The sequence below is a fragment of the Glycine max genome, chromosome 6, assembly GCF_000004515.6.
Source record: "Glycine max cultivar Williams 82 chromosome 6, Glycine_max_v4.0, whole genome shotgun sequence".
Lineage (NCBI taxonomy): Eukaryota > Viridiplantae > Streptophyta > Magnoliopsida > Fabales > Fabaceae > Glycine > Glycine max.
The window spans coordinates 12,830,738-12,845,400 of record NC_038242.2 but is presented as its reverse complement, the minus strand read 5'-3'; the positions used below and the strand labels follow the sequence as shown (position 1 = coordinate 12,845,400).

The window sequence follows — 14,663 nt, the reverse complement described above, 5'->3', positions numbered from 1 at the left end:
CTCCTCTTTGTTCAATAATAACAATAATCTTAAATAGAAAGTTACGTGGGTAAAAGTTTTCTTGAACCTACTGAGAAGGTTTTGCATTCTTTATCATAAGAGTTGAATTGAAAGCTAGTACACTAGTAAATGAAATTTTTTAGTTTTATACTTTCTACATTTTGTGAGTTTCGGGACTTGTATTTTTCCTTTAACTTTCCAAAGAGTGCAAAAGGAGTGGTTAACACACCTAAGTGTTTTGATTGATGCGAGCAAGTGAGGAAAAAGAAATGTGCATTAACTTCAGTATAATGTAAAAAATAATATACAAATAGAAACCTCCAATGGCCAACAAATATATTAGAATGAGAATGGAGCTTGTGCCTCAGGCTAGTAAATCAAGAAAAGTTGTAGGGACATTAAGGATCATACATGCCATGCAGCTACTAAACAAACTAGTAATTGATCCTCAACTTTATATAACCGAGAAGATCATCATGGAAATTGTCATTAAAAATATTTTCCATATGTGGTGGTGAAAAATCAACCTCCACCACTACAAAGGACCTTAAAGTATTTCAGAATATTTACTTGGAAACACATCAAAAAAATATCAGAGAAATTTAAGTTTTAATAATGTGTTCTCTAATACATGGGTAAAAATAAAAGAAAAGATTATGATTATGCTTCCAAGTTCATGTTTTTACCATTTTATTTCTACAAAAAAATGCTTCTATGCATAACCACAGCATTTGGAAACAAGGTGGATAGCATGTATTACTTGATTGTTTGGTGAACAAGTGTGAGAAGAATCCATCACCCGAACCTGCTTCCCCTTCTTTTTGGTTGATCCTTGTTTATGCACATTTAGTGTCAATGTTCTTGTTCTTGTCAAACCTTGAAGTAATGCAGAGGTGCGGAACTCAAAGAAAAGTTAAGTGAAACACTAAATTTGATTTTCGAACTGAGTGGGAAAATAATAATTCTCACTTACTATTTTTTAACCAAAAATGCTAGTCACAACTATCTGAAGGTATACCCAAAAATGAAGAAAAAAAAATCAACTGAGAAATGGGGTTTGGTTTGGTGAAACTTGAAAGTTTTCTGTACACGGACAACGGAAAAGTAAGAAAAATAATGCATGGACACTGAATGTGTGAATTTATCAATTATTACTATATTTTCATCAAAATGCTATATTTCTACATATCATTTTAATGAAATTTAAGCTTTATATTCATTTTAATGTGATTTTTTTTAGTTCAAAATAAATAGAAAATAATTTCTCCTACAAATTTTTAAATAAGTAACGAGATTTATTAAATACTCTACGGCAATATATATTTTCAAGTTATATAATGTTAATAATGACAAATAAAATTTTAAAATTTATAACCAACAATTTGTGTGTGTGAAGAAATCTTAAATCACTAGAGGTCTAAGACGGCTGCCTAGTAATTTCACATTTTCCTTATAATATCCAAATTTGAAATTGTTTTTCCTTCAAGGAATAGCAAGCAACCATTTATCTTTATCTAAACTGTACATTTGATTATGACCCAGTAAAAAATCGTCCAAATTCATCCGTTTGGGCAGTCCCGGTGGCATTATGCACATACTCACGCAACTTCGGTGAATTTGTTCAATTATATAAAAAATATTCATAAATGATTAATTAGATTTTGCAGCCTATATAAACTAACGACTAAAGTTATTGCATTCATCACATAAACTTTTCGCAAGACACAGACCATTCCAGACGATACAAATTTATCCTTATCAAAATAATTCCTGTATACAACAATGGAATCACAACTTCCAAATGTTAATCTTTTGAGTCATCGTGTCCTATACATTAAATAAACCGCTCAAACTGCGTTGGTGCATATGATGCATTCTTCAAAACTAATGATTTTCTTTCCTCTTGCCCCAACTTTGCAGTTGAACTTCATATCAACTCAACTACAGAAACAAAATCTCGTTTTGCACTGGCAGTAGCATGGAACATTAAATTCCCCCCGCAAACCAGAAATGTTTATATAACTGTTATAGTCCAGTCTTCTGCAACCCAAACATTAGGTCTACGTATGGTCGTGACAGCTGGTGAATGAGCTCTTAGAACCCAAAGGGGACGAAGTTCAATATCAACCTTTTGATTTGATGGCTCAACGAGTGCATTTTTTGAGCCAGGAGCATGTCCCAGCAGGATAATCCTCTCAATGAAAGCATCTGATGGATAACGCCCCTTGCTACCGGAAGCAGGTGCCAGGTCTATAGAAGTAAGTTTCCCATTCGAGAAAATAAATCGTCTATGGATATAGCCCCCTTGCAGAAAATTAAAGCTGCTGCCATCATCAATGTAGAGTTCACCCTCAGCTTCTTGGGAACTATTCAAAGCTATAACCTGTCAAAAAGAAAGCCATAACAATTATCATGGAGTAAACTTGTTGTCTACTTTCCTTTACTGTCAATAGTTACGAAGGCAAAGCCACGCCACATTTCCCAACTCACTGTCTCAATCTTACTGGCTCCCATTTTTTGGTTGGAGAATGCAAACAAATCAGGTTACTCAAATAGTCAATATCCACATGTTTTTGATAAACTCATCAGGTATAACCCATGAAAATGGACAAATGAGATTAGATTTATTCTTGAATGGATTCACACGCATGCAAACATGCAACTTATTCTTGCAAAGCATAAAGTCATTCAGTTTTTTGGTAGTACTACACACATCCTCCTCATCATAGAATAAAATAGACAAAAAGCACAATTGCACACATACCCATTCAACATCTTAGTTCAAAACCATAGATAGGTAGGGAACACATATTAAAATGCAATATATTTGCTCAACATGTACTTCAATGTTCAAAGAGGGCCTGCAGATGGCCCGATTCCAAGGAGCATGAGTAGCTAACTAGCATAAAATTTATTATAATATGTATGACTGCAAAGGGCTTGAATACAAAGACAATAGTCTAAGACCTAGTAAAATAACAGAAAAGGCAAGAAATATGTTCCATGAGACACATCTGGCACTCAATCATATGCACAAGAATTGCAGCAAATCAACATGAACACATACCAGAGTATAGGGATCATTTGCCATCTGAGTGGAACTTTGTCGAAACCGGTCTTTCCTTGCAATAATGGTTCCAGCTCTCTGGAAAGCGGGAATGCTCTCCTCTGTAACCTCCAACTTATGTGTCACCCCTCCTTTGTACACAGTTCCAGTTCTTAGGTCATACCAGGATTCTTTTCCAGGCAAATGGACCGATGCATGCTTAGCTCGCTGCCAGCAACATAGCATTATAAAAGCTTTAGTTAAGGACCACAAAAGAAGGATATGGTTTTGCAGAAGGAAAACATATATACGTATACGGAAACTGATTAAAACACCTCAGTATAGATCCCTTGCACTAAAAGACTGCTCCCAACCATGAAAGCTTCATCATTGCTAAAAGTAGCTTCATCAGATGGGAATTCCATCCACAATGGACGGACCACGGGAACACCAGTAGTGTTAGCCTCCCTGAATAATGTGTAGAAATACGGGAGAAGTGCATAACGAACATGTATTGCATCCTTAATCAATTCTGTATTTCGTTCTCTGCAATATTAAAAAGACAATCAATTTATGATGTTGACAAATCCTATGATAATCAAGACACACAATAGATACTTTTAGTGTATATGCATCAAATTCATTTTTTATAAATTCAACCGGTATTGCGACTCAATAAGCCCATGCATGTGGGGGAGATGTCACATGGAGTTATTGTCAATTTCAGTGATCAAGTGTCTGTGTGATACTAATTTGCAGTTATAAAATAATATATAATATAGATATAGAATTTAGCTCCACTTCATTTACATCTAAGATTTGCATAGTATTTCTGTGGAAAGCTTCATCCCTTGATAGAGATTAGCCTGATTTAATAAACATCATCCTCTTGAAAAACGTTTCAATGTCTTTTTAGAGGCAATCAGCTCTTAAACAAAGAAAAGAGCGGTAAAAGAATTACTGTTCAATTGTTGGTGAATAAGTATAATATGAAAGGAGTACCCAAAAAACCTGTGATATTTCAACTTTGGGACAGAAATCTTCAAGTAAAAGCAGTCCTACCCAAACAACCATGGTTCTCGTCTTTTTGTGTCCTAATGAGCATGGGCCCTAAAGAAAGGATAGTAAGCTCCTAGCTGATACCAGCGAACCAATAATTCAGGTTCAGGATTCCCAAAATATCCACCAACATCAGCACCTGCATTATGCACGAGATAAGAATAAGATCATATGAACAAAAGAGGGGGGGGGGGGGGGGCGGATTTTCCTAACTCATGTAAATAAGTATTTTGATTGACCCTGAATATGCAAAGAAAAGAATGATGAAATAATAAATACATCTTGAGAAGGACAATACCCACCAGAGAATGGCATCCCAGTAAGACCAAGGGTCAAAACCATTGGGATAGAAACTCTTAGGTGATCCCAATCAGCAGTGTTATCCCCAGTCCATACTGCTCCATACCTTTGACTTCCAGCAAATAATGCTCTTGATAAAACAAATGGCCTGTCATTCCCCTCACCCCGCTTCAGTAGCCCATTAGCTGTCGCCATGTGGAAGTAATATCCATAGGCATTGTGCAACTCCCGATGTTCCACGCCTCCATAGTGTATAACATCTCTAGGCATTGTCACCTGGATACAATGCATGAAAACATATCTTCAGTTTCCCTATCTCCATGTGGGCATTATAAGTATAAGAAAAACTTAAGGGGCATGTTACAAAAGCACACTAAACATGTGGATCACATGGAATCCATGGATCCCGACTCTGCTTCTCAAGTGACATAAGATTTTAAAGCATATAAAATAGACATCATGGAAAACAAGGACTCACAAGTAACAAAAGATAACAGCAGCCAGACATTGGTTGGATTACAGTAACAATTACAGCACATTGCCAGGATCTCTAACAATTTTAGTCAGCTACTCCCTCTTTAGACATTTTTTTCAGATCTATTAATCAATGCTGGTTTGGCTTCACTAGGACTCAGACAAATTTTGGATTCTCCCTCATATTATGAGATCGTGCATTGGTGGAATCTTCCCATAGTTGAGGAAGTTCTATTTTTATTCATCATACTCCCATCCTCCTCCTTCTCCTTAAGTGCACTTTTATACAACAGGCAAGCTATCATTGTGGTGCACTGGTGCCACAACCAATAAACGATATGAATGATGATGGTGGTGTGACTGATAAGTTGGATGATCATGCCATTGATCTCTACTAATCTAGATATATGTATTTTTATCATGTGTCGGGCTTTATGTGTTAAGAGATAACACTTGTTTAAGAGTTAATCCTAAATTATGAGGCCATTGATGATTAGAAATCAATATTGTGCTGAATTATTACAAATCTTACATCATTTTAGAAGCTCATAAGATCCTAATGCATATCATTAATAATTATTCTTGGAATGTGAATTTGGGCCTAACTCAACCCTACAAAACTAGCTTCTAAGGTGAGGGTTGTCCCCCACTTATATACACTATTATGGCCTTATCACTAGTTGATGTGGGATCTCCAACACACACCCCTCACGCCGAGGACTAAACATCTTGAGCATGAAGTTTGCAGGACTGGACATCTGTGGATGGCATGATAGGCCCAACAACAGATCGTTAGGATAGGCTCTAAACCATCTTACAATATGAGTTCAGGCCTAACTCAACCCTACAAAACCGGCTTGTAAGGTGAGGGTTGCCTCCCACTATATACACTATTATGGTCTTATCACTATTAGATGTGGGATCTCCAACAATTATCATGAAAATGGATGGTGATATTGAGTTTCTTCCTTCAAGCACACAATTTATGTTCTGTTTTTGAAGTGCCTCAAAAACATTGAAAAGGCACATCCCAACTTCCCAATCACAATCAAAACAAGGAAACTAAAAGAGAGAAAAACGAATGCATGAAAGAATAGACATACATACCTCTGGCCCATTGAAGACGGAAGGTTCATTCATGTCATTCCATATGTAAAGCGAAGGCGTTGAACCCTCATAATTCTGGTAAGCAGACTTATCAGCCCACCAGGACATAATTTCTGGGTTCAAAGTATCCGGATACGACGAAGAACCTGGCCAGCACCAGCCATCAAAGTCATTCCCACTGGCATCCTTAACATAATACCCCTTCTGCGACGCTTCCTTGTGCAAATGAAAATTGTCATCTCTCTTAATGTGAGGATCCACAATAGTCACCATGTGCCTCCCTTTAGAAGCCAACTTCCTCTGCATCTCCTCAGGGTGCGGGAAAAGAGCCCTATCCCAAGTAAAATACCTCTTTCCATCAGTGTGCTCAATGTCAAGCCACAACACATCATAAGGAATATCCAACTCATCAAACTTGGAATCCACATGCTCAACATCCTCCTCATCGCGGTAATTCCACCGGCACTGGTGGTAAGCAATCGAAAACAGCTGTGGCATTGCCGGAGTTCCCGTCACCGCCGTGTACTGCATCAACACATCCTTAGGGTTTGGACCGATGAAAAAGAAGGCATCCACAACACCAGCTTCGCTCATCCAAAACGTGTCGATTCTATGAGAAGGAAGCACAATGCCAGACTCGGCGTCCCAGCCAGGGGCAAGAACGTCAATCTGCATCTCCGCGGCGTTGAGCCAGAAAAACCCGGAACTACCCCTGGTTTTCCCGTGAGAAACCATGAAGGGAATTGAACCGTAGAGGCCAAAAGGGGAATCGTGAATGTACTCAAAGACGTCCAAGTTGAAGAGACGGTAGGGTTCCGATTCGTCGACGTTTGGGCCTCTGGTGGGCTTTAGGGCGAGGCTGGCGGCCCGTTCAGGGATGCCGTATACGTAATCGGCGCCGTAGAAAGATACGTCGAAGGATACGGATTGGGGGCCGTAGGGTCTACGGTCGGTGTGGGAGCGGAATTGTTCTTCCCAGTTATCGTCTTCGGATTTGTGTTTGAGCTGCTCGAAGTCGAAGAGGCCATGGGAGTTGAGGGAGATGACGCGGTCGCCGGAGGAGTCGTCGCGGACGAAGAGCTCGAAGGGGTCGTGGCGGAGGACGGCGGAGTGGCCGTCGGAGAGGTAGACGGAGGAGTAGGCGCCGTTTTTTTCGGAGGAAACTCGGGGGAGCCAGAGCTTGGTGGAGGGGAACTCCGAAACGACGACGTCGGGGACCTCGAAGCGTTTCTTGGGAGGGGAGAGGGAGGGGTCCTCGTCGATCTTGAGGCGGAGGATGCCGAGTTGGTGGACGGAGAGGGTGAGGATCAAGGGTTTGGTTTCTTCGGATTGAGAATCGTGTTATGGGGTGAGTTTGGCGGTGAGGTCGCCGTCGGAGATGGTGATCTCGGTGGCGATGAGGGAGGAGGAGCCCGGGGCGCGGGATTGGGCGCGCTTGCAGAATGGGGCTTGGTGGCAGGTTCGGAACTCCTCTTTCTTCCATGAGAGGACGGAGTGGAGGTGGGAACATAGGAAGAGGAAAAAGATCAAAGGCAGCGTTTCGTTCCTCATCTTCTCACTGTGGTTGCTGCAGTTGTTGACTTAGGACCATATACCCATTGAATTGATGACCAAAATCAATTGGAAGTTTCTTCTTCATTTTTTTATTTTTTTTTACAAGAGGCGGTTCTATTCAAATCAAGAAAAATTATGGTCAAAATATGATAAACTCAACTGATGCTCGTATAAAAAAAGATCAAATATAATAAAAATCACATAAAAAATGAATCTAATGAGCTCCCTGTGGCCTCAATAACTCCAACAAATTTTGAAAGAATTATAAAGTTGCTAACTTGAGCGAGTCCTTATTCATGCACCACTCTCCTGATAGGCATAAGACAAGAAATCCTCTATCACCTTAGTTATTTGTTCTAGATTGGAAAAATTGAGTAGTTATGTCACTTCTTCTTTGTTGATGACGTGCTTCTTTTTGTCAAGACCACGCCGTCTCAGGTGCATATTATTCTTTTGAAATTTGAAATACGAAAATTTCTCATTATATGATTAATTTTTTAAAGAATCAACTAAATAATAAAGAATGTGTTAAAATAATATTAAAAAAAGAAATTAATTGATTGACAATATAGTATTTTTTACATTACAGTGTATCAAAATTAAATTCCAAGAACTAGGCCATAGGCATACATACAAAGTTGATCACATAGACAAAAGGAGCCGTTCTATCCCCAGATACTTGTTGATATGCAGACAGACCAAGACGGGACATTCCAGAGGAAAAATACTAACTTCATGTTTGGTAACTTTTGATCTGCGTTAAGGAAGAAGTTACAAAAAGTAGCTTCTTTCTTCAACATGCAAACAAACACGTAAAAGCAAAACATCGGTGGGTCTTGGGAGCTGGGACAGCTCTGCTGCAAAAAAGTAAATATGGGGTTATCTTTTACCCAAGAGTGAATCAAGGAGCGCAGCTTCTTCCTCCTGCGTATAAGACAACACAAACCACATAAATGAAGAGTCAAACTTAACCAAAAGGAACATCACTTTGAAAGACTAAAACCACATACCACCAAGGCATTAAACTCAGTCTCTTCATCTATAGCGCTAGTGATAGCCGGATCCTCAAGCAGTTCCTGTTCATAAAAGTTGAGATTAGCAACCTCTTTTTGTGATCATGAAATCAGAATTTGTATCCCCCTTCCCCCATACTTGGGCACTAAGCACTAACATTGATATTAAACCTTATGATACACATTAGATAGATAATGAGAGAGTGTATTGTGCATCCCTACAAATAGGATACAGCAGTGCAAAGAAAATAAGGACGGTTAGACTAAATGGACAGTTTGAGGTTGTTAGGAAGTTTTAAATTGTTTGCGAAAACGAAATTGGCAAATTAACTGCAACACATGGGAGATGAGAAAGGAAATAGTGATCAAATTCTGTAATGAGTGTCAACTTACATCGTCAGCAATTTGCAACACCCCATTCTGATCCTGCAGCAAATGGCTAAATTAATTATTTCTGGCTTTAGAACACTGGTTTCACATGCTAATCAGATAAACTGTAGGAACCAAGAGTACTTCGATAGTAAATTCACGCAAGTATTCTGACCAGTTTCCAGTCAAGTCAACTATAAAATGAGTTTGATAAGAGAGAAAACGTCATGGGTAAATGAAGTGTTGCCAATGTTCAAAAGAGGGAATAGTTATTTTAAGAAACATGATATGGAAGCTTACCTTCACAGCAACAAAAAGAAGGGGATCGGATGGTGTATATATCATGTAGTGTGCTTGTTCCTGCAGCAAATTGATATAAATAAGCTCTAAATTTTAATGCCCATATTTTTCTACATTAGGTCAGTCACAAGCAAGAGCCTAGAGGTTAACTTTAGCAGAATATAAATTGGATGACAAGAAATGTCTCTTAACTATATATACACAACAAAAAAAGAAGCCATAAACAATATTGAATTATTGATTTGTAGCAGAAAGGAAAGCTAACATGAATTGGACCACACAACCATCCACTGGCATAAGAAGATTTTTAATTACTTTCAGATGTCAACGAGGTATTGGTAGTGAATGATTAATCCAAAAGACTAGGTACAAACATAGTTAAATACAAAAGAAATTTTTATAACAAGCATTATGATGAGGCTTTTACAAGCTAACACATTTGTATGTTCACCTTCATAAGTTTGCTTATTTATTATTCCATGTGATGTTGGTAACACTCTAATTAAAAAATGGAATACTTACTGCATAAAAATTACAAAATTCATTTCAGAAAGCCATTCATTATCCTGTTCATACTAGTGAAGAATAAAAAAGTCTCCACAATCAAAAGAATTATCCCAAATAGCTACAAAATCTCAAAACATCCAAACTCCAGAAAAGAAAATAATAACTGGGAAGTTATGCTTCTGTTAAAAATAAACATCACAAGGAGTTATAAGGTTGGCTTGATGGTTGAAGGGAAAAGGGGAGAGGAAGAGGTCATGGGTTCGAATCCCTCTCTCTAACAACAACTAATAAATTAACAACTAACATTGACCAATAAAAAAATAAAAAGAATAAACATTACAAAAGAAAACATAAATACAACAACATATTTGTGCAATTGAAGGTAACAAGATTACCAGACTGAAGTGTGCAATTTCTACACCTTCGGTTGGCAAGCTATCACCTTTACTATCTGCAAAATGAGAAACATCATCCATGAATTTCAGAAATGCAATTAAAATGGTTATGCAGCATATTATCACTTTAGCATTCCCTACACATTACCCTTTTATTTAATCTATTTAATAAGATCAAAGATGGCAATGGAGGGGAATAGAAAATTGGAGTTAAGTATGTAAAGCATGTATGGTCTCCATATCAAAATAAAAAAAACACTATAGTAAACCAATTGAAAGAATGAGTGTAGAAGTAGAAGACATGCCATAATTCTTATGGATGAAAAGGCATGTAAGAAAGATATATTTTTACCAAACAGAAATTCTTGACCCAACTTCCACGTGAAGATTGAATACAAGAGATAAACAAGTCATCTTTAAAATCTTAAAATTGTCAGTTTTACAACCTACTACATATTTAGTATGTGTTTTTTTTTTGGTAGAACTATATATTTAGTTTTGATAAAACTAGATAGACAATTGTGAAAGTAATGGGTAAATAAAATAAACATACTGCTAATATCTATGAGTCGTGATTGTAAGAGAATTTATTATCTTGAGCAGCAACCAAACAAATGTCACAAAAATAGACAGGAATAAACAGATCTGCAATAAATAAATCCTCAGCAGCTCCATTTAATTTTTATGCTTGTATGCTAGCAAACTCATTTTTATTTAAAGGGGAGATTAACTTCCCTTGAAAAACAATTAACCAAAAATTATGTCTGGGTTGATGAAGGGAATAGAACAAAGAGAAAGATATATCTTCACCAGAAAGGTGGCTTTAAAAGCAAAGAGAAATGAACAAACAACAAGACCAAGCTCCAATAATCATGTATCCAAACTGTTCACATTAGAAAACACATCCCTCTATGGAATCCTAAAGCCAAAGAGAGACTCGAGATCTCAGCAACTGAGCATGATAATGAGGGTATCTAGTATCGCACCTATTTATGTTGTGTGCTCTCTAATGATAACTCTCATGCATAAGTATACTTAGTAATTAAGTCACAGAAAAATTGCCGGATTTTTCCTCTTTTATTGTTTCTTTTTGTGCGAATTGTTAGGATTTTAACACCATCTGAATTTTGTCCATTAGGTACTTAAACTAGTAAATTTATACTGTTTTGGTGGTGTATTTTTTGTAGAAACATAGAATAAAGCTTGGAAGAGAAGTTGAAGGTCTAGAGAATCTCACTCAGCGCGACACAGTCGCCAACGGGCAGCACTCGCTTAGTGCGAAAAAGTCATATGAAGAAGTCCGATATCACGTAAAGGCGCGCTTAACACGAGACCACTTACTCCTTGCTTAGCACGCAATCGCGCTTAGCGCGAGGTCGCGAAAAAAATAGAATAGGGCTGCATTTTAAGTGAGGAAAAAGGGGGGAGAAATTATTCATTCATCTCCATTCTTCTCCACTTTCTTCACTCTCTTCTTCACCCTTTTTTGCAATTGTAAGTCTCTCTTGATGTAATGACTCTTACTATTTATTTAATGTTATTTCAACTTCATTGTCTCTTTTATGTGTTTAGTCTCATGTTTGTGGCTTGATCATCCATATTCATGCTATGTTTTAGGGTTTAGGCATTGAAAAATGTTTATATCTTAAGAACTGGAAAAGAGAATCTAAATAATTCATCTCTAGTAACAAAAATGGTGTTATTTAGCATGTCGTATGCATCTCCGTTAATAATGCAATTTAACTAGTTTGTCTCTTAAGAGATTAGGAGAGAAATTAGGTAAATTAGACTCTTTCGTGTGAGGAATCATGATTAGAGTATATAAGTAGATGTAGGTACTAATTGGAATAATATTAAATAGAGAAAAATCATTAACATTGCATTAAGAGTAGTTTCGGTAAACTAAGTCCCAACATATTTGTATTCTGCATCAATCGTCACTTCATCGCTCCTACTGTTTGTTTTTTCTTGCCTTGCACGTGCTAGATAATTAGTTTAAGTTTATGACAATTTACTTCTAATGTTACATATCACAAATATTTGAATCAATTCATTAATTGCTTAAAAATTGGATAGACACAACTCTGAGTACAAACAAAGTCCCTGTGAACTCGACACTCAAACTTTCATTTTACTTTACTACTTGGACAAATTGATGCACTTGTCAATGAGTTAACATCTAACAGGTCTTATAAGTCATAACTGTTTTCTGCTGTGTATTAGAGGGTGGTGCATGTAGCATCCCTCCCACATGTAAATTCATAATGGTGCTTATCACACCTTACTCACATGTTAGAAAACTCTAGAACCCCATTAGTTGGGCCTGGTCCCTTAGGTTTGTGGGCCTAAGATCCTAACGCCATGGCATGATAGTCAACTAAACTTTCCCTCAGCCGTTCTTTATGATTTTGGACGTAAAATTATAGATAGATAGAGTCTAAACTGCATGATTAAATAGCATCCCCCATAAACTATAGAATATTTGTGATATTAACATCCATGTTGTGAACTAGAATATTTTCCATGTTAATCTAAATATAAGACATAGCTATTGTAAGAAAAAGAACAAGCAAAGAATTTCTTGCCTGTATGAAAGTCAAATATGTCCTCTTCTGAATAACAAAAACCACCACGAGCTGTATAACAGTATCTAATAAGGACAGACAAAAATATTTAGTGACCAAACACAGTTCTATGACATTTTGAATCCATAATAAAAGACAGACATACCCACTATGAACCAGATACAAGCGTATCTTGGCAAGTGCATAAGCAGCAGAGGGCAGAATAGATTCAAGTTCCTCATCACTGACCTAAAGAACAAATAAAATATGAATTGGAATGAAGCATTCAAATACCACAAAACAACAAAAACCTTTTCTCACCAAGTGGGGTCAGTTACATGGACGGACCAAATCAAAGGAAGCCATTGTGTTTTGTCAAAATAAGTTTTAAACACAATCAAATTGTCTGCCTATTTCATAAATATTCCACAAAGTTTGAAGTTCGATGTCAATAGCCTAAAACAACCCTCCGCATTTCTCTAGGTGTGGGACTATCTATTACAATTGGCAATAACACGACACGACACAGGAATAGTTAGGATTGAAGCTTCACCAAAAAATAAAAAGGGAAATAGTATCTTTTTTGGTCCATAATAAGCAAAAAGGTTTTATTGATGAAAGTTGGTGGATATTTTAAAATTAGTTCAGGGGTTTGACAAGAGTGACTTATAAGCTGTAATATAAAATGAGACCACATGTCCATGTGAAATTTAATTGTGGATCACATTTTCAAAGGTTTCATTGAATAGGTTAAGAAAATTTACTCCTAAATCAAGAATACACAAACAAGCTGAGATTTGGGATGCAAAATGGAAACTTACATCCAACCATCCTTCGCTCGTGTTCTTCAATATTTGGATAGGCCTGCAGTAAAAATTCCACAATTAGTCGAGTAATAATTAAACCAAAGGTCAACAAAATTCTGGATTACCGGCATAGTCATTCAAGGACAGAGGTTCAAGTGCAAAAACCTTTTTACTCACATATCAGCGGGGCAGAGCAACATACAATCATCTCCTTGAGAACTCTTGAACTCTCTCCTTACGACACACTCTAAGGGAAGGTTATTCGCCGGATCAACCTGTCACCAAGTCATTCATAATTCGTCACACTCCGAATTAACATAACAAGAACGAACCCTAAATTCCAATTTTAAAAGTGGCAACAACCTTCCTATCAAAATTGCACAATCACAAGAATTTGTCCATAACCATAACAGAGATTTTGGAAGCAAACCCTCATATTCTGTAAACATTACATTTTCATTCAATTTATAAAAATAAAAAAAGGGAAAAGAAAAACTCACTAGAGTGGCGAGTCGGTCTCTGGAAGCAGATAGAACTTTACCGCGTTCGTCTACGACGAATCCCGTGGGTGGTTTGGGCAGTGACGTGGGAAGAGGAGGCGGAAGAGAAGAATTGGAAATGGAGTTGGAATCAACAGTGACAGAGTTACTCTTACTGTTCTTTTTGCTGTTGTTTTTAGGGTTTCTGTTGTTAGAGGAACGCTTCTTAGGTGGAACGGTGGGTGACTCGGAGGCTCTGCAGATAACAGGACGGAAGGTAGGGTTTTGAAGCGAGAACGACGGAAACGGAAAGCGTGCTTGTTTGAGCTTCGAGTGAAGAAGAGAGGGCAATTCGAGTCTTAGTCTTAGAGAAGAAGAAGGAAAAACATTCAAGGTTGGTGCCACCATTTCTGTTGCACAGTACATTCCCACCCGTTTCAGCCCCGTATTCCCGTGTATATATCTGCAAGCCAATAAGCTTCTAATGGATTTTATTTATTATTATTATTTCATGGTTTTAATTGAAATACGTGAATAATATAAAATAAAACACGTTGTTATCTTATTATAAATTATTTAATAACTATAAGGCCAGTAAACTTTTATAATTTCACAGATTTTATCATTGATATTTTCTTTCACAAATTTTATTATTTAACTTTTAATATTTTTGTAAAGTTTATCATTCAA

The 14,663-nt window shown here is 37.2% G+C and overlaps 1 protein-coding gene and 1 pseudogene across 2 annotated transcripts; both read right to left on the bottom strand.

Annotated features, from left to right (window-relative positions):
* Window positions 1–1,732: 1,732 nt before the first annotated feature.
* Window positions 1,733–8,313, bottom strand: LOC100817038 (probable glucan 1,3-alpha-glucosidase; annotated as a pseudogene). Its single transcript, XR_136628.4, has 7 exons — window positions 8,175–8,313; window positions 5,987–7,654; window positions 4,408–4,681; window positions 4,109–4,244; window positions 3,382–3,592; window positions 3,068–3,274; window positions 1,733–2,383 (listed from the first exon to the last, which is right to left on the bottom strand). The product of XR_136628.4 is annotated as a probable glucan 1,3-alpha-glucosidase (transcript).
* On the bottom strand, window positions 8,080–14,443 carry LOC100778163 (uncharacterized). Its single transcript, XM_003526833.4, has 10 exons — window positions 13,995–14,443; window positions 13,672–13,769; window positions 13,510–13,552; window positions 12,855–12,937; window positions 12,710–12,774; window positions 10,125–10,180; window positions 9,223–9,282; window positions 8,947–8,979; window positions 8,551–8,616; window positions 8,080–8,464 (listed from the first exon to the last, which is right to left on the bottom strand). Exons 1-10 carry the CDS (start codon window positions 14,397–14,399, stop codon window positions 8,420–8,422), a joined length of 954 nt encoding a protein of 317 aa, XP_003526881.1. The 5' UTR covers window positions 14,400–14,443; the 3' UTR covers window positions 8,080–8,419.
* Between the last annotated feature and the right edge of the window lie 220 nt (window positions 14,444–14,663).